The sequence below is a fragment of the Cololabis saira genome, chromosome 5 (assembly GCF_033807715.1).
Source record: "Cololabis saira isolate AMF1-May2022 chromosome 5, fColSai1.1, whole genome shotgun sequence".
Lineage (NCBI taxonomy): Eukaryota > Metazoa > Chordata > Actinopteri > Beloniformes > Belonidae > Cololabis > Cololabis saira.
In genome coordinates this window covers 6,827,262-6,847,358 of record NC_084591.1, presented here as the reverse complement: position 1 = coordinate 6,847,358, position 20,097 = coordinate 6,827,262, and the positions used below count along the sequence as shown (strand labels likewise).

At 39.6% G+C, this 20,097-nt stretch overlaps 1 protein-coding gene across 11 annotated transcripts in view; it reads left to right on the top strand.

Moving 5' to 3' along the window:
• Window positions 1–4,111: 4,111 nt before the first annotated feature.
• Window positions 4,112–20,097, top strand: part of LOC133443703 (ankyrin repeat domain-containing protein 26-like) — a 53,477-nt gene continuing 37,491 nt past the window's right edge. For 8 of the 11 annotated variants that reach the window (XR_009782683.1, XM_061720854.1, XM_061720853.1 and 5 more), the window contains exons 1-11: window positions 4,112–4,164; window positions 7,055–7,337; window positions 12,896–13,010; window positions 13,136–13,309; window positions 15,791–15,897; window positions 15,997–16,134; window positions 17,248–17,402; window positions 17,511–17,537; window positions 17,825–17,861; window positions 18,719–18,788; window positions 18,871–18,922. Coding sequence is in view for 10 of the 11 variants with exons in the window: in XM_061720854.1 (XP_061576838.1) it covers window positions 7,138–7,337; window positions 12,896–13,010; window positions 13,136–13,309; window positions 15,791–15,897; window positions 15,997–16,134; window positions 17,248–17,402; window positions 17,511–17,537; window positions 17,825–17,861; window positions 18,719–18,788; window positions 18,871–18,922 (1,075 nt within the window). In the remaining variant the exon portion in view is untranslated. Of the gene's footprint in view, window positions 4,165–6,580; window positions 6,622–7,054; window positions 7,338–12,895; window positions 13,011–13,135; window positions 13,310–15,790; window positions 15,898–15,996; window positions 16,135–17,247; window positions 17,403–17,510; window positions 17,538–17,824; window positions 17,862–18,718; window positions 18,789–18,870; window positions 18,923–19,837; window positions 20,032–20,097 lie in introns of those variants that run through there. The other 3 variants (XM_061720856.1, XM_061720847.1, XM_061720852.1) reach the window with 3 other exon arrangements.

Below are 20,097 nucleotides of genomic sequence, written 5' to 3'. Positions count from 1 at the left end.
GGCTTTTTTCCCCCTTACATTAATTTTACTTTTATACTTTAAGTAGTTTTGAAACCTGTACTTTTATACTTTTACTTGAGTAAAAAACTTGAGTTGATACTTCAACTTCTACAGGAGTATTTTTAAACTCTAGGATCTATACTTCTACCTGAGTAATGAACGTGAATACTGAAGACACCTCTGGCCATGGCAACTGAGAGATGTCTGACCTGGCAGCAGCTCCCGCTGAAAGTTTTGTGTTGGTAGGAACCGGAGCGTCGCTGGGTCCAGTTCAGGGCAGAGATCCAGAAAGATCCTATTGCTGACCTAAACCAGCTGATGGTCCAGTCTTAGTCCTGGACCAGCAGATCAGTCTGGTCCCTGTATACTGGAACCGGGCTTTCTGTTTCCACTGATAGAGCCAAGGCTGGCATTTTTATTCACAGGTTCCATATGTTGGTTATCTGTTTATTATCATATTTATTATATGTGGTTAATTGTGAAATTGTTGCAGTTCCACTCTTGTGTAACTTTTTTAGTGAAGTGAGGACTGTGGTGTCCTTCACGTGTGACAGGGAACTTATTGTTGATGTCACGTTTCCTCATATTTTTGGACTTCACGGCATTGCCAGTGAGTTTTGCCAACAAACAAAGCCTTACAAAAGTACTTAACCTTGATGTGTGCGTGACGGACTGAAAATCTTTCACGTTCATTTCTCTTTTTAACAGGGCCGGTTCTAGAAAATGATGACTAGGCTGCATCTCAGATCAGAGGGGGTGCACATGTCTGGCACGTTATTCAACACTAAATTATGCATTTTCCCATAATTTCAAGCAGAATGATACTAGCAAAACAAGAATATTTAAAGTGTCTTTCAAATGCTTTATTGCAGCAATATTGCTGCAGAACAAAGAAAATGCTACATTTAGTCTGGGCTACCTCACCCATCAGACAATCTAGCAACAGAAAATAAAACATAGAAAAATAAATAACAAAAATAAATTCCCCCTCGCTGACCGTCTTGGCCTCTTACAGTTTTTCTCAGTCGCTTTGGTGCTATTCTCAGATCAGAATGAAAGTTCTCATAACTATTAGTTCACACTCCACAACATGTAGTCCTTTGTCCACATCATAGTAGCAGTTTCTCCTTCCTCTGAACAAATTGCAAATGCTTTTGGACATGTATCAGTTGCTCTCATACAATTCTCTGCTGTTTTACAACATTATCATTTGTTTATGTCATGTCAGTCAAAATTAACTATACTTATGGACGCTGAATAGTCATTTCCTAAAAAACTAATAGTCCTCATTTCATTGCTTTAGTCATTACATACAAAATTGTTGAACAAGTTATCAAATTGTGTCAAGCTAATTTACTGTAATACCTTTCTTTATCATTTTTTCCTGGAAATCTCTCTAAATTGAACAATTGCTCTCAGGTGAACTTCAGTTTTCACTCATGAGGAGGTGTGTGAAGCATTTAGTTGCAACCAATGACAAGCCACTTGTCCACAATCACTCAGGGCTGAATCCCATGAACCATCACTTGGCAAGCATATATAGACCGAGCAAGACATGTGTACCATTTCTACAATTCTGTGACACAGAAATGGAAGGTCAGCATGGTGGAAGAGGGGTGAGGATGCGGGGAGGAAGGGGAAGGGGAAGGGGAAGGGGACAAAACAGGGGAAGAGGGGGAAGAGGCCGAATACATACGCATATTCCTAATGAAATTAGGGCTACAATTGTGGACCATGTTATCAATCACGGCCTCACAATGGCTGAGGCTGGTCGGAGGGTGCAGCCAAATGTTGGAAGAACCACTGTGAATTCAATCATTCAAACATTTCGAAGGGAGAACAGGTATGTATAGTATTTGACAGTAATCCAACATCTCATACAGTAATATCTCATGTTTACTGTGCATTGGTGTGATTTTACTCTGCACCACATAGGATTGAAAGACAACCTCACAGAGGTGGAAGAGGTCCCCTTTTTACCCCGCAGCAAGAGGAGGACTGTACCTATGTTCAGTTAGAATATGTACTGCTATAGTGTATTGTTCACATTTGTGCACAGCTTTACCAAAAAGGTGTTTCTTATGTTTGTTCTACAGTAAATTAGTGACTGTAGTGTATTTTTCTTTTGCACAATGCTGTAGAATTGCAAAGAGCATACAGTAAAAATGTGAAACATACATATTCAGTGTCTTGTACTCAGTTACTCCCCTAACTACAGCAATGTGTAACTTTACTGTAGTTTTCAAATGGCTGTACAAGTAGTGTATAGTTCTGCCTTGAGCATTTTCAGGTAGTGTCACCAAGTCCTGACCTTTTTTTTTACATTAGAAAACTCTTAGAGAATATAGTGTCCTAATGAAAACATGACAAAGCCATTTGACTATCATGCTCATAAACGATGGTGACAGGACTTCTCATTTTGACGACACTGACAGTTTCATTGACATGAGTACTTGCTTTTGAGGGATAGACAATCCATTTTGAGCAAGTGACGCGCTTTTGCAGGTCATCCACTAGGTTTTGAAGTTTGTGATAATTGTTCTGAGAAATGCACTAAGTGTTGTGCAAATGTTAAGAGTGATCTGAGAATAGCACCAAAGCGACTGAGAAAAACTGTAATTGAAGCCCCTGTTATATCGGCCCATCCTCATCAAGGTTACAGATAGATAGATAGATAGATAGATAGATAGATAGATAGATCTTTATTCATCCCCAAAGGGAAATTCAACTGTCCAGCAGCTCATCAAAATATAAAAAGCAACCACACTTCCACTCAGACAATAAACGCACATTAATATTTAAATAAACATGAAATAAAAGGTTAAAAAAAAATAAATATATAAAAAAAATGTACCTTATTGATTTATTTGGAAATTAAAAACTAACTAACTAAAGGCCACATTTCTGTAACATATTGATCTCTCATGAGACTGAATGAGCACCCTGTGATGAAAAGTAGAGATAGATGGGAGGCAGAGTTGGGTGAGACTTTTCTGGACGAATGGTGGGATGGAGCTATTGATAGATTCACCGGAGTTTGGACTTTTGACTGCCAAACAGTCTAGAATGGTAGCATTTACCACACTGATAGCGAGACGTAGAATATTGTTGGGGTGGAAATCCCCAAAGCCTCCTTCTAGTGCCTTATGGCTCAAAGATATTATGGATTTCTTAAAATTGGAAAAAATAAAGTTTACAATTAGAGGTTCATTAGAAAGGTTCTTCTCGAGCTGGCAACCATTTATGACCTATTTTGAAAATTTGAGAGTACTTCCAAAGAACTGAGCTGATGTCTTTTTTTTGTCGTTTATTTTTCGTTTTTCTATCCCTAAAAATAGTAACAGCCCAATTACATTGGTATATAACTCTGGAGGTGATATATGACAACATTCCGACTCAAGTGTTTACTAGTATAACTTGTTACTTGTACTGGAATTGCTAATTATTGATCTAAGAAATAATTATTAATCTCTAGATAACCCATCTCGGTTTCGTTCTCACTTTATTTTCTTATTTAAGTTTACATTCATTGCACTACTACTACTTTTGTCACTATATTAGTATCTTTTTATTTTTATTTATTTATTTACTATTTTTTGTAATTTTATTGTTATTATTCGTTTTATTTTTTGTTTATTTTTATTTATTTTTTGCTATTCCCAAAGGAAACTTAATGATGATAGCCATGGGGGGAGGGATGGGGAGAGGGAGAAAAAAAAAGGTATGTTCATCTGTTTTGCTCTGTATTGTGGAAACAATCTGCCAATAAAAACATATATATAAAAAAAAAACTAACTAACTTATCAGTGCCACCACTATTTATTAATAGTTTGCATTGCAGTAAAATAATCTTATTCTTCTCCGATGCAAAAAAAAGTATGAGACTTTGGTTTAAACTGGATTTGATCACAAATGTCACCATCAAGTGGTAAACATTTGCTCTGCTCTGTGCGTTGTAAACCAACCTTTCAACAAACCGCAGTTGTCTATTGGCCAATCCAAGCACTAACTATCCAGTGCTCGCCTGTGATTGGTCAGTAAAACGCGTCACAGCCTAAAGCTAATTTCTGATTGGTCCAGTGAACGCGACACGCCCACCACTGTTTGTGAGGATAGGTTGAATTTAAGCTTCGTGATGAAAGTGCTTTGACTGACAATCAACAGGTTGGTATCGGAGTTAATGTGTCGTTTTCACCACGAATTAAACATATCTCCCTCCCGAACTCGGTCGTGAAGCCTCTTTTGAGTTCGTCTTAAAGAAAGAGCTCTAAATAACGTAAACTACCTCACGTGTGATCGTAGCTTTGAGTTAGCCGGGTTTTTGCTGCTGTTATGCTCGGGTTTTGCTTCTGCACGGTTGACGAATAGGTGCTTTACAGCTTAGCGTTGCCGTTCCGAGTCGTAAATGCGTTTTAAATGTGGCGGTTTGCGCTGTGAAGGGACGACGTGGGAGGCGCAGCGAAAGGCTGATTTATGGTTCCGCGTTACACCGACGCAGAGCCTACGGCGTAGGCTACGCCGTCGATTTAACGCAGAACCATAAATCATCCATGAAGCTGCACGGTGTTGCCAGGCAACCACAGTATAGAGCTGGGTAGAGTAGCCAAAAATGTACTCAAGTAAAAGTACTGTTACTTCAGAATAATATGACTCAAGTAGAAGTAAAAAGTAGTCATCCAAATAATTACTTGAGTAAAAGTAAAAAAGTACTTGGTGAAAAATCTACTCAAGTACTGAGTTGAGTAACGTCTGATTTATTTTTTTAACAACCATTCAAACAGACAAAAGTACAAAATAATCATCTTCAAGCAAATTAAATCAATAAAATTAATTAAAATTAATGAAAAATAGCTTAAATTAAAATAATCTTAAAGTAAATTCAAGTACTTTAATAGATAATAAAATAAATAAAATAATAACAGAATAAGAAAATAAATTAAGCACTTCTTTTCTCCTTTCTCCCTTCCTTCCATCTTTTCTCCCTTCTTTCCTCCCTTCCATCTTTTCTCCTTTCTTTCCTCCCTTCTTTCCTCCCTTCCATCTTTTCTCCCTTCCTTACTCCCTTTCCTACTTCCTTCCTTCTTTCCTCCCTTCCATCTTTTCTCCCTTCCTTCATTCCATCTTTTCTCCCTTCACCCTCCCTTGACCCGAAGACAGCACAAGGGTTAACTCGTTACATTATGAGTAGATAGTCGACCTCGTACCTGTCAAGTCTCCCGTTTTGGCTGGGAAATATCTCTAAAAATGGGATATCTAATTTACTTTCCTGAAGAGGAGCAGGATGGGGCTCAGTTACCCATTCTGAAAGATGTGTAACTGAGTTTTTAGTGTCTCTCACAGGGGGATGAGCGATGTCAGTCAGTGAATACCACAGAGCCACATGACTGAAAATGACAAATTAAAAGAAAATGTAAATGTTTCACTTGAAGACAATCCATGTGTATATAAACTGAAAATATTTAAAATAAATGCATGTGCTTTAATTCACTTTTTGTGTTTTCATTAAGGCTCTATTATAGGAATTACATACATAGGAATGTCCACAGCATTTCAGTGTCAACAAAGGTAGAACTATCAGATTCTGAGCACATAATTGTAGTTTGGAATCAAAATCAGGTTTATTTGGCCAAGTCACGTCAAACAAGTCGGGGAATTTTGCTCACTGTACAGTAAATAGACAAATGACAGCGCTTATTAACATATGTACAATTTAAAAAAGTGAAAGGTGCAGCAGTAAGAGGTAGACACGGTTATTGAAAGGTGCATTGTTACAGCATATGATTGTGGTTATTATTATTATTATTATTATTGCACAATGATTGATTGAGTGAGATATTAAGTGGTTGGCAAGGTAGTTACTTTACATTTCTCGTAAATCTGTCTTATAATGTGTATAATGTGTGTTTTTATACAAACATATGTTTTTGCCTTTTTCTTTTTCACTATCGTTTAGTAATTTGTTCACATATAACTCTCAAATACATTCATATAATACTAGACAGGTTAATCATCTTCATCTTCCTTTTTATAAAACTAAACACGGCCAGTTTTCCCTCAGATATCGCGGTGTACAGATACGGAACTCCAAATCTCACAAATCTCTCTGCTTCTCTAGAGATTTTTAAAAGAAATTCATCATCTCATTTAATTCACATTTAAACTTGTTTTAAATTGTTTTTGTTTGTTGGTTTTTGTTTATTTTTTGTGTGTTGATGATCTGTAATTATGTAGTCTAACCTTTGTTTTTTGTTTATAGTCTTCGTCTTCGTCTTGTTGTGTTTTTGTTTTTCATTTTTTGTAATTACTGTTTTACTTCCTAAATTGAGGGGAGGTTTCACTGCATAAGCCTGTTGGCTTTTTTTCCTCTCCTGTCACATTTGTTTTACAATTTTGATTGCAAGTGTTACTTTTATTGTGTGCAAACTAATAATAATAATAATAATAATAATGTCAGATACAGGACCTCGGTTTGACAGGTCGGCCATGCCACATTAAGTTACTATGGCAACGTGTTTTTTTTTGTTACTATGGCAACGTGTCATAAGCTACACGGCGTCTACTGCGTTTACCGCCGCCGACCTCAGCTGACTTAAAAGCCGGTTTATATACAATTATATCTAAGTAAGTGCATGTATTTATTATGAAAAGGGGTTTTCATAGTTTTCAGAATGTTTCACACGGTTTGGTGTGAGGTTTGTCGTCGTTAGCAACGACAGCCATGTCTTTAACACTGCGTAGCTGCAACAAGATACAACATAATATCTATTACCTGCTGTCTGTATTTGCAGCAGACTGCATTACCACGGTGTCCCACTTCATATAACTGTCCGGGTAACTTTATTTATTTTTTTAGTCTTTCTTCCATCAAGCAACACCAGGGTGTCCTCGCAGCGTTACACCGACGCAGAGCCTACGGCGTAGGGTACGCGGCGACGCGCACCCTACGGTGCACGTCGCCACGTACCGTACGCCGTAGGCTCTGCGTCGATTTAACGCAGAACCATAAATCCGGCTTTATATGGGCTTGTAATCCGCTTTGCGTGTCTTATTCCAGGGATGGCAGAGCTGCCTGCAGTGACCCCTCCAGCAGATGAGCTGCAGCAGCTAGTGGAGCAGTGCTGATCTCCCAGGGCCACCATGAAGAAGATCTTCAGCTTTACCAAGAAAAAGAAACATCCGTTTGGGACCCCTGATAATGGGAGTGTGCTGTCTGCCGGCTACGACCTGAAGGAGAAGGATCTCAGCAAGGTGCACAAGGCTGCTTACCAGGGGGACCTGGCAAAGCTGAAGCAGCTCGCTAAGAAGAATGACATCAATCAAGTCGACAAAGAGAACAGGTAAGGCAAAGGCAGGTTTATTTGTGGAGCACAATTCAACACCAGGTAATTCAAAGTGCAAGACACAATTAAAACAGTAACAAGTCAATTAAAAAGGGAAATAGAAATAAAAAATAATAATAAATGAATAAAATGATAAGAAAAAGAGGTAAATCAGAATCAGGTTTATTTGGCCAAGTCAGCTCAAACAAGACAGGGAACTTGACTCGGTTATTTTTGCTCACTGTACAGTAAATAGACAAATGACAGCGCTTATTAACATATATACAATTTAAAAAAAAAAATTGAAAGGTGCAGCAGTATGAGGTAGACATGGTTATTGAAAGGTGCATTGTTACAGCATATGATTGTGGTTATTATTATTATTATTATTATAATCGCACAGTGATTGATTACTCTTAGTTAGTTAGTTAGTTAATATTTATTTTGGTCAATCACAAGCATAAAAATCAAGATAACAAACATCCACAGGTTTTTCCCTGGTCAACATTGTGATTATTTTGACCGAAAAGGTCTGGGCTTGAAGCATAAAGTTTATCTTGCCCACCTTTTAACATAATAAAATATACAAAAAGAACAAATGAAGTATCACGAGGTTACACAAAATAATAATAATGGTAAAAATTATAATAATAATAATAATAATAATAATAATAATAATAATAATAATAATAATAATAGCTGTAATAACTGTAATAATAGTAATAGTAATAATAATGATTATAATAATAATAACTAAAAACAGAAAGTGAAAAGATGCTAAAGAAACCGACAAAACCAATTTAGGTTGTCATTTCATCTCTGAGACTTTTTTTTTTTTTTTTTTTTTTTTTTTTTTTTTCGTTTATTTCGGCATGTTTATATAGACACATTTCATCTCCAGAACATTATACATTGCATACTCAGCACATGACGAAAAGGGTACGGGAGAAGCTGACGCTTATCAAAGTCCCGCCCCGTTCTATGTAAGATTCATGATCACATCAACAACAGAATTCAGTAAGATACATAGTTTACCACATAGCAATTTGTCTAATTTCATCCTTCACAGTCCAGATAGCATGTATGTTTGTACACGTGTCCAGTCCACTCATCCTGATCACCGTTCCTGTGATTTACTACTGTGTCCACTGTTCAGTTATTTTAATGTCCAAGCCTCTTTTTGCATGCAATCCACTTTGCAATGGAGGTGCGTGTGTCAATGCAGATTTTGATTAGTCGCCGTCCTCTGGCTCTCTAGCCGCCTTTGCCCCCTCCGCTCGTACTGACTTCATCTCCTCCCGAGCTTTGGACACCTCCGACCATACACTGGTCAGTCTCTCCTGGATGTCAGCGAGGCCAGAGAGCAGCTTTGCCTGATCAGCTCTCACTTTTCTCAACTTTTGTAGCATCCAGACCCCGCCAAGCCCTAGGATCACTAGGCCCACCGTCATGCCCGTGAATATATAGACGTCTTCCACGTCTTCTATATCCAACACCCCAAGACACACTACTTTCCACTTATTCCAGCTGTCCATGGTGTATCCCGCCAAGAATGTCCCATCTGGACAGGCCGGTTCCCTTGTCCCAGCACGCCGTGTAGAAAAAATCTTGTCAATAGCATTTACTGACCAGTTCAGAATCTCCATTCTTGATTTTATGTTCTGCTTGGTCGTGATATCTGCTGTGCTGTGATAGAGCTCAATGTCACACACACACATTTTATAGTGACTTTGTTTAGTCTCCATGTTTTGTTTCCATGCTAGGTGCTCCCGTGCTGAATTTCCCACATTGCCATTGTTTTGTACACATAGCCAGACATTGCCTTCGTGTACCTAGGTTTGATAATCCTTCAATAACAGTTTCTTTAACCCATGTTTGAAAACAGTTACATTTCTTGCTAACTTTAATTCATTGTTTAGGCTATTCCACATTTTCACACCAGCTACTGACAAACTATGGCTTCCCATCGTTGTCCTTATCTTTTTCTGTTGAAACTGCAGCAAGCTGCGCATGCTGTGAGGACCTTGACTAAGAGTGAACAATTTCTGAACATTTACTGGCAATGCCGCCTGTGGCAATGCCGCCACTTTATGAGTGATGACAGTTCATCAGAACAACAGCTTGGGGGAAGAAACTGTCTCTGAGTCTGGAGGTTTTGGCGTACAGAGCTCTGTAGCGCCGTCCAGAGGGCAGGAGTTCAGACAGACTGTGTCCTGGGTGTGAGGGGTCTGGTCCTGGTCCTGGTCCTGGTCCTGGTCCTGGTCCTGGTCCTGGTCCTGGTCCTGGACCTGGGTGTGAGGGGTCTGCAGAGATGCTACCTGCCCGTTTCCTGGTCCTGGACCGGTACAGGTCCTGGATAGATGGGAGGTTAGTCCCAATCATCCTCTCTTCAGACCTAATTGTCCGTTGCAGTAATAATGCAACGGACGTTGCAATAATAAAAAGCACAAGTTGACCTCAGGTCTACAGGGAGTTTGTTCCACCGGTGAGGAGCACCTTGCTTGGTTCTGGTTCTGGAACCACAACAAACCAGATCCAGATGAACCTCAGGGGTCTGGGAGCTTCATAGGAACCAACGGATCAAGTATGGACTCTAGTTCAAGACCATTCAGGTCTTTGTAGACCAGCAGTGAGATTTTAAACTCTATCCTTTGACTCACTGGAAGCCAGTGTAGCGATTTCATGACCGGTGTAATGTGGTCCAGTTTCCTGGTGTAATGTGGTCCAGGTTCCTGGTGTAACATGGTCCAGTTTCCTGGTGTAACATGGTCCAGTTTCCTAGTGTAATATGGGCCAGTTTCCTGGTGTAACATGGTCCAGTTTCCTGGTGTAACATGGTCCAGTTTCCTGGTGTAATGTGGTCCAGTTTCCTGGTGTAATATGGTCCAGTTTCCTGGTGTAATATGGTCCAGTTTCCTGGTGTAATATGGTCCAGTTTCCTGGTGTAATATATCCAGTTTCCTGGTGTAATATATCCAGTTTCCTGGTTGTGGCAGGGTGGAGGAGCTGCAGCCACTCAGGCTGATTAGGGCACAGGTGGGCCCAATCAGCCTCTCCACTCTGCCAGCCTTCATAAGGCATAGCTGCACAGCAGAAAGGGCCTGTGAAGCTGCTGTGAAGGTGCTTCTGCACTGTGTGTGGTGTTTGTGGGTAAATAAAGAGGGTCTGCACAAAACTCCGTGTCTCTCCATCCTGTCGGTCGGGCCCCCGTGGCACGCACCTTGCCACACTGGTGTAATGTGGTCCAGTTTCCTGGTGTAATATGGTCCAGTTTCCCGGTGTAATGTGGTCCAGTTTCCTGGTGTAATGTGGTCCAGTTTCCTGGTGTAATATGGTCCAGTTTCCTGGTGTAATGTGGTCCAGTTTCCTGGTGTAATATGGTCCAGTTTCCTGGTGTAATATGGTCGTTTCCTGGTGTAATGTGGTCCAGTTTCCTGGTGTAATGTGGTCCAGTTTCCTGGTGTAATATGGTCCAGTTTCCTGGTGTAATGTGGTCCAGTTTCCTGGTGTAATATGGTCCAGTTTCCTGGTGTAATGTGGTCCAGTTTCCTGGTGTAATATGGTCCAGTTTCCTGGTGTAATATGGTCGTTTCCTGGTGTAATATGGTCCAGTTTCCTGGTGTAATGTGGTCCAGTTTCCTGGTGTAATGTGGTCCAGTTTCCTGGTGTAATATGGTCCAGTTTCCTGGTGTAATATGGTCCAGTTTCCTGGTGTAATGTGGTCCAGTTTCCTGGTGTAATGTGGTCCAGTTTCCTGGTGTAATGTGGTCCAGTTTCCTGGTGTAATGTGGTCCAGTTTCCTGGTGTAATGTGGTCCAGTTTCCTGGTGTAATGTGGTCCAGTTTCCTGGTGTAATGTGGTCCAGTTTCCTGGTGTAATGTGGTCCAGTTTCCTGGTGTAATGTGGTCCAGTTTCCTGGTGTTTGTAAGGACTCTGGCGGATCGTTCTGGATCAGATGCAGCTGCCTGATAGATTTCTTGTTCAGGCCTGTAAAGATGCCATTGCAATAATCCAACCTACTGAAAATGAATGCATGAATACGTTTTTCTATGTCTTGTTTAAACAGAAACCCCTTAATTCTATAAATGTTGTTCGGGTGGTAAAAGGCAGATTTAGTGATAAGCTTTAGATGGCTGTTGAAGTTCAGGTCTTGATTGCACGTATTAGAAGCTTCTGGTATTGAATAAACAGAGGTGCACTGAGACAATGAATGGCATGTATCAATATTTCTTAAATTCTTGCCTAAATCTGTAAGACATTTTTGGTGTATAAATTCCTGCTGCATGGAACCTATTTTGTATTTGGATTGTCAGAAATAGCAGAGTGTTTGCCATGTGGCTTGTAAAGAGTATTTGTTTGTTTATTTCGGTCATTTCCAAAATAAGAATTCAAATTCAAAAGAGAAGAAAGCAACAAATAAACTTGAAGTTAATGCTAATATTGCATTAGACCAAAATATATAAACAAAACAAGTGCGAAAAGGTGTAGGCTGAAGCTTAGCTTATTACCCCTAACCCTTTATAATCAATTTCTGTCAGCTCCTACATAAACCGATACAGAGCAGTAAATCAATTAAAAGAAAAACATTTCATATACTTTTTGTACATTAAAAACATTCAATATACTGCATAAACCTATTATCTATTTAAGTTCTGACACTTACATAAACACTCATACAATATGATCATACTTAATGAGCATTTTGTTCTTCAATATTTTTAAAAATATTTGGTATGTACTGCACTCTTTAATTTCCATTTCCAAAACATTCTACAGCCATTCCACAGATGAATCCCTTAAACTGAAACACATCAATGTTTGACATCCGTTATGTATGAAGTATTTTTTGATCATTGCACTTGAAAGATCCTCGTGTTCGTTTGTCTGGTGCACCATAAGAAAACCAGTGAACAGAATCAAATGTTAATATAAGCTTTTATTATATCATGCACAATATTGTCCAGTTGGAGGTACACTTTTCTCAAACCACATAGGTAGGAGAGAAATGCATGCAGTGGTCATCAATCCAGCCCTATTTATACTGAACAGGGAGGTGTTTTGTATGTTATAGGAGCCGATGTTGAACCTTATCCGTGGAGACATCTGTGGGGAAAGAAACCTAAACATGTCACATTTTCAGCCATATATATCCTGCTGATGGTTTCTTACTTAAGATGCTAACTCAGCAAATACCTAAGATCACTAAAACTTTGAGAAAAACAGGATGGAAACTATTAGTTTTAAAACATCTGTTTCTCTTCATTGTCTTCACCTAAAGAAGAACTCAGCTAAACAATCTAGTGCTACAAACCAGGATGTGTTCCTGCGTTGAAAGTAACCACCAGTGTAGAATCTTATAGAAAAACCCCTCATACCTTTAACAATTTCATAAAATCGTAACACACTTAAAGTAGAAAAATGTACATGGTCACGTGAAGTATGTGATGTCACACTCTTTGGAAAAGTATTTGAACTGTTCAAAACATCTTTAGAAGTGTTTTAAGGGATTAGTGAAAGTGATCAAGTCAGAACTCTAATGTTTGCATTGTGTCAAACCCTCTCCCTTGGTGTTGCAGAGCTCCTCTTCATATTGCCTGTGCCAATGGTCATGCTGAGGTGGTGCAGTTCCTTGTGGGGAGCAGAGCCAATCTTAACCTATGCGACAATCAAAATAGATCCGCCTTAATGAAGGTAATCCTGGGAGGTGTTACTCCATGAACGTGTGAATCCTAATTAAATGTAAATGTCATGGTTTTCCTCTTTCCCTCAGATGTTGTACCTGTGTCTGAGTTTATGCTAATTCTTCCCTTTAACAGGCGGTCCAGGGCCAGCATGAGCACTGTGTGAGCATATTGTTGGAAAATGATGCTCAGCCTAACCTGTTGGACGTCAATGGTAACACAGCCCTCCATTTAGCAGTAAACATCCCATCTGTATCCACCGCTGTGCTATTGTTGCAGCATGGGGCTGAAATAAATGCCCAAAACAAGGTAATTCCGAACACGTTTCAGTTTTTAGTAACAGTTTTTGAACGTGTACTTCTTTTTGAAGCCAGCTTAAGTGTATTCTCACATCAATGATACATAAAAATCAACTTTGCGGCTGTGGACCAGTGATTAGAGTGAGTTGTCCTCTGACGGGAAGGTTTCAGTTCCTGCATTTGAAGCATCCCTGGGGAAAATAAGAGACACTGCATGAGTGGGTGAATGAGAAGCAAATTAGGAGGTGCTTTGCTTGGATATGGTGTAAAAAATGATGTGTAGGTGTGGACCATTTAGCATTATGTTACCAGATAAGACTGATTCTTAACTGATCATATATTATATATTGGGTAAAATGGCAGCTCTTCTCCGTACCTCTGTAGTGAGACATACATGTCACCAGTAGGGATGGGCGGTATGGACTAAAAAATGTATCACGATAATTTCTGGCATTTATCCCGATAACGATAAAAATTACGATAAAAAAAAATACCAATTCAACTCCATCTTTTTAACTATAAATTTATCACCACATTCAGTCTTTGGAGCCCCCAAAACACTGCTCTAAAAGAATACTAAATGCTACTAAGGCCGCGTTCAGACTGCAGGCAAATCGGATATATATCTGATTCCTTCTCATATCCGATTTTCAGGGCCGACTGTCCACACTGTTTTTAGCAAGTGTCCATATCGGATATGGCTCTGTTCAGACTGGGCCACATCATTGACTGATCTGACGGGTTGCCGTAGCAACGACGTCGGAGCGGAGGCGTCACCCAGCGCGTGTATTGTGTGAAGTCATGTATTTCTTTATATATATAAAAAAATTCCAAAATATCTGTACCGTTTCTGATTGGGTCGGCACTGCGCATCATTTTTAGACATAAAAATGAACGCATACAGCAAAAGTTGTGTCTCGGCGGAGGGACCCGACGTCCCAGAAAAATGAGAAACAGAGAAAGGTGTTCAGAACTAAACCACCAGCAAACTAACAAACCAACCAACAAAGCTCAGAGTTAACAAAACGAACCAGCAATTAATAACTGGCAGCCCCGCTCCATAACCTCTCCTCCTAGGAGGAGAGGGGCTGACGGGCTGCAGGTTCAGGCTCACAGCGCGACTGAAGGCTGATTTATGGTTCTGCGTTACACCGACGCAGAGCCTACGGCGTAGGGTACGCGGCGACCCGCACCTACGTGGAAATGCGGTCTTTTTTTCTGCTATTAAAACATGATTTGTAATGTGAATTTGCAACACTCAAACTACAAATAATAGTTTTTGACGTGACATCAGAGATTGTACATGCTCTCTGTGAAAGGATGAGTAGCTCCACAATTGGAAATGGGCGGGTGGTTTGGAGCGTCTGGGACAGTCATATCCGATCTGAGTGTTTGGACTGTTCAGACTGACACGCATCTGCCCAAATGAGATATGGATATGAAACTACCTCCTGGAGGTGGTTTCGATCTGGTTTGCAAAAATCGGATATCATGCGGTTTGGGACTGTTCAGACTTCAAAAGAGTCATCCAGTTTCAATCTGGATGGGCTAAAAATCGGATATTTGCCTGCAGTCTGAACGCGGCCTAAACTACACCAATTATTACACCACTCTGGTGGAGACCTCAGCAGCAGCTGTTATAATAATATGTTATATATAATGTAAAATTTCATCCATCCATCGTCCGCCGCTTATCCGTTCCCGGGTCGCGGGGGCAGCAGCCTCAGCAAAGATGCTAAATAAATAAGATGCTAATAAATTACTTGTATTGCCATCCTTTGCACTCACTGTTTTTTTGCTGACTCTGCATATAATAGATGATGTTTGCTCCTCGACACTCTTTTTAAATCCAAACAAGTTCCAGATAATTGAGCTGGAGCCTCGTTTAACAACAGGCTCCTCGCTCTCAGATCCGCCTTCCGCCATGTTTGTTACACAAAAACTTCATCAACAGGAATTTATCGTTTTTTACCGCGAGATGACAAATTCTTACCGTGGGGAATTTATTTGACGGTATATCGTGAACGGTAAAATATCGCCCATTCCTAGTCACCAGAAATGTAACGGAGTTGGATTAACGTGGACCTCAGCAGCTATAATCTGTCCACTTGCCAGCATTGCATTTTTTGCTACACATTTCTGGCTTCCACTTCGTCTCCCACATTTTCAAACTGGGTGGACACGTTGTTGTTATTTCAGTGAAGGAAACTGTTGTTCAACTTGCATCCGACTCCAACCAGATCTGCCATGTCTTAAGTACATGGAGGAAGTAAGCAGTAGAAAGTTCAGTACTGAGAGCTTCAGCAAGATCCAAATGAAACCTCACTGGCAGATCATGTTTGGTGGTGTACGTACAGACGAAAGCAAACACATCGACATTTAAGCGCAGGCCCCATACATAGGCTATGTGTGTAGTTACAACACAAAACCATAAACCGTCCTTGGAGTGCATGAGCCTACGGTAAAAATATTCTTGTGGTCTCTGGTTTAGGAGGGTTTTACGCCCTTGACTGTAGCAGTCCGTGAAGATCACATTGAAATGGCTGAGTTTCTCCTAAAGAAGGAGGCAGAAATAAATTGTGTGGACCGAGACCAAAGGTCAGTATTTAACAACAAATAATTAATTGTGAATACTTCATAACAGTGTTCTTTCACCGTTGTTTACAGTGAGTATGGTGTTACTGATTGTGCCTCCAGGTCTCCATTAATGTTAGCTGCTGGCAATGGACAAATCAGTATGGTGAAGCTGCTCCTGCACTTTAAAGCAGACATCAAACTCAAGGACACTAAAGGATGGTCGGCTGATGACTATGCAGTCATGAATGAGCATCATCCGTAAGCTCTTCCTGTTTTTGTGTTGTTGTTTTTCTCCTCCTTGAGTGGTATTTTCCATTTGATTTATGTATTTGTGGTTTGCAAGTGGAACACTACGGAGCCCCTGGCCACGCATTAATAACTCGTGGCCACGAGTCATTAATGTGTGGCCACGCATTATTTTATTTTTTTCAAATGTCACATGTTATTACTACACTCGCCATGACAATACTCTTGCTCTTTAATATAAATAGACCAGGGGTCGGCAACCCAAAATGTTGAAAGAGCCATATTGGACCAAAAACACAAAAAACTAATATTTCTGGAGCCGCAAAAAATGAAAAGTCTTGTATCAGCCTTAGAATGAAGACAACACATGCTGCATGTATCTATATTAGTTATAACTGGGGGAAGATTTTTTTTTCATTATGCACTTCGAGAAAAAAGTGGAAATTTCGAGAAAAAAGTGGAAATCTCGAGGAAAAAGTAAAGATTTCGAGAAAAAAGTCTAAATGTCGAGAAAAAATTCGAAATGGAGATGAAAAAGTCAAAATTTTGAGAAAAAAGTCAAAATGTCAATGAAAAAGTCTAAATTTAGAGAAAAAAGTCAAAATTTAGAGAAAAAAGTCGAAATGGCGAGATTAAAAAGGAAAAAGGAATAAAAAAAGGAAAAAAAGAAGAAAAAATAAGAGAAAATTTTTTTTGAAAAAAAGTAGGAAAAAAGAGAAAAAAAGGAAGAAAAAAAAGGAAAAAAAAGGAAAAAAAAGAAGAAGAAAATAAGGTCAAACATTTTTAAAGAAGCTCCAGGGAGCCACTAGGGCGGCGCTAAAGAGTCAAGGCTCTGGAGCCTCGGGTTGCCGACCGCTGAAATTACCGTTATTAATGATGAATAACCATCTCACCAAGGAAGTTGCATCCACGAAGTCCAGACAGTAGGTTATAATGCATCCAGGAGTAAAATAATGTGTGGGCACGAGATACATAATGCGTGGCCACGCATTATTTTATTTTTTTCAAATGTCACCACAGGGGCTCCGTAGTGCACAGCTAAACTGCAGATATTAATATAATTTTTTTAAGTTCCTTGTGCATTTTCGGGACTATGACATTATGGATTTCTTGTTTCTTTTACAGTTGTTCCCTCCTGATCATAGATCACGGTACTCAGAGAACTGACGGGGCCTCAGGATCACATCAAAGTCAGAACAAGAAGAAGAAAATGTTGGGCAGTCCTTCCCATGATGTTGAAGCAGGCTTCGCGTTGGGAGGACCAGCCGCTGACAAAGAAGGTAAAGACGTTTCCATCACATAGCACAGACTGAAAGTACTTGTTATTGTTCGTACTGACTTTTACCATCTTATTTATTCCTCATGCAAATCCTTTTGACTGGATCTAGAGCATGGAGCAAATGAAGCAGGGGGAGGTACTACGCTTAGATGAACTTTGTGACTAAATGGAGTCAAAAAGTTTCAGTTTGTTGGCAGTAAATGCTAACAATCTCGACAGATACATCATCTTTTTCCTGCTTTTAGAAAATGCAGATCCCCTGCTGCTTAGTTGTGGTGTCGTAATCAAAATGCTTTTTAAGCTTTAGATGCTCTCAATATGTCGCTATTTGGTAGTTTTATTATTGGATTATTGACATGTCTTGCAGAAATTGTCATTGATCGGTTGAATAGTGAGTTCTCTTTCTTCTTTTTTTTTTTACAGATTTTGAAGACAATTCGCAGTCAGAGTCATTAAGTCGGTGAGCAATTTTCTGAATGAATGAATGAATGAATGAATGAATGAATGAATGAATGAATGAATGAATGAATGAAAATATATTTATTTCGGCCAGGACATTCAGAATTTAGACACCAACAGAAAGCATTAGTTCACATAATAAAGAGACCTAACCGAAAAGGAATAGGCTGAAGCTATTGCTTATTTACGCCTACCCTTCTCACATGATCAACTTATTCAGATCGCAACATACAAAACATCATACAAAAAAATCATATTGTTTACGCAATCCCCAACATAATTCCGTAATAGTATCATCTACTGGATCCCTCATATTTTTCAAACACATTAAACTTAAACAAACGTTTGAATGCATGAATCGACTGGCACATCTTCAATTTTTCATCAAGTGAATTCCATCTATTTACACCCCTTACAGTAATACATTGATTTTTTAATTTTAGTCCTAGATTTTTGTTTTTCAATCATATGTTTCCCTCGAAGCTCATATCAACTTACCCTTATTTTAAACATGCTTACAATTTTACTAGGTAACAATCTGTTGAACATTTTGTACATTATCAATGCTATTTTGTATTTCACTAAATCCATGAATTTAAATCCCCATAATTTAATAAATAATTCATTTGACGGTTCTCTATAATTTGATTTTGTGATAATCCTTACCGTTCTTTTTTGAAGAATAAAGATCGGTTTAGTATGGGTAAAATATGCAGTCCCCCATATTTCTAAACAGTATGTAATGTAGGGAATAAACATAGTACAATACAAAATATATAAAGCACTTTTCTCACTGCTTTCTACAGTTTATTATAAAAACTGACTTCCCTACTGTAAGTGTTCATCTGCCTTTTTCAGAGTTTCAAAAAGTGCTGCTGATGAATGGCTGACTTCAGAGGATGAAGACGAATCGGCTTCTTTTGAAAAGGTTGGTTCGAGTCATCTCTACAGATATGATTATTTATTTTGTAAATTATGTCCTAACCTTCATCTCATGTTCTGAATTTCAGAAACCACTAAAAGTAAACCTAAGCAAAATGATTGGATCTAAGAAGGGAAAAGGTACAGATAAGCTTTTAGCTCTTTGTCATGTTCAGCTTTAGGCCACGTTTACACATAGCCGGGTATTTACAAAAACAGATATTTCCCCCTCTACGTTTTGAAAAATTCCATCGTTTACACGAGATCGTTTTCAAAATCTCTTCATTTGCACGAACCCGCATGACTCCGCTGTTAAGGGGTGCCTAAGGCCCCGTTTACACGTAGCAAAAACGGTGGCGTTTTCATGCGTTTTGGCCGTTCGTTTACACGAAAACGAAGCTTAAAGTCACTGAAAACGATAATTTCTGAAAACTCCGGCCAAAGTGGAGATTTTCAAAAACTGAAGATTTAGGCTTCAGAACGTCACATTATGAGACAGAAACGTCACCAGCGTCATGTGTGCGACCTGTGTTTACAATTTGTTTGGCCACCGTCAATATTTTCTTGTATTTTACCTGTTTTATATTCGAAAGTCACACTTAAAATACTCCACTTCTCTGTCACTCCAAAGGAAAGACTCTCGTTCCGTCTTGGAAGTAACTGGGAGTCAAGGCTGATTTATGGTTCCGCGTTACACCAACGCAGAGCTACGGCGTAGGGTACGCGGCGACGTGCACCGTACGTAGGCTACGCCGTCGGTTTAACGCGGAAACATATTATTCAGGCTTCACACGTGTCATTTGTTGATGTTTTTTTCCAGGATTCTGATTGGCTAGCATGACTTTATCTTCTCGTTACACTGCCCCCTGCAGGTTTGGATGCTCATAGCACCTTAACAGCGTATTTATCCGGGTTCGTGTAGACGAGGGTATTTTTCAAAACGTAGAGGGGGAAATATCAGTTTTTGTAAATACCCGGCTATGTGTAAACGTGGCCTTAGTCTCTGTGTAGCTCATCGTTTTTTGGTAGTAATCTGTTACCCTGCCTGCCCTGTAGCCTCCGAACTACCTGACACATCCTTGAGTGGCACAGACTCAGAGTCAGAAAATGAAATTAGAGTCCCGGCAGTTCCAGCTCCGAAGGCTTTGTCTTCCACCAGCACTCTGCAGCACCCAATAGATCCTCTCCCAGTTCCCAGTTCCCTTCCCAAAGCACCCCAGATGACTTCCACTCTTCCAAACTACAGAAAGGTAAAATGTTTGTGTCAAAGCTTCGTCATTTACATCTTTGTTATATCTTTCTCTCCTTCTGCTGTT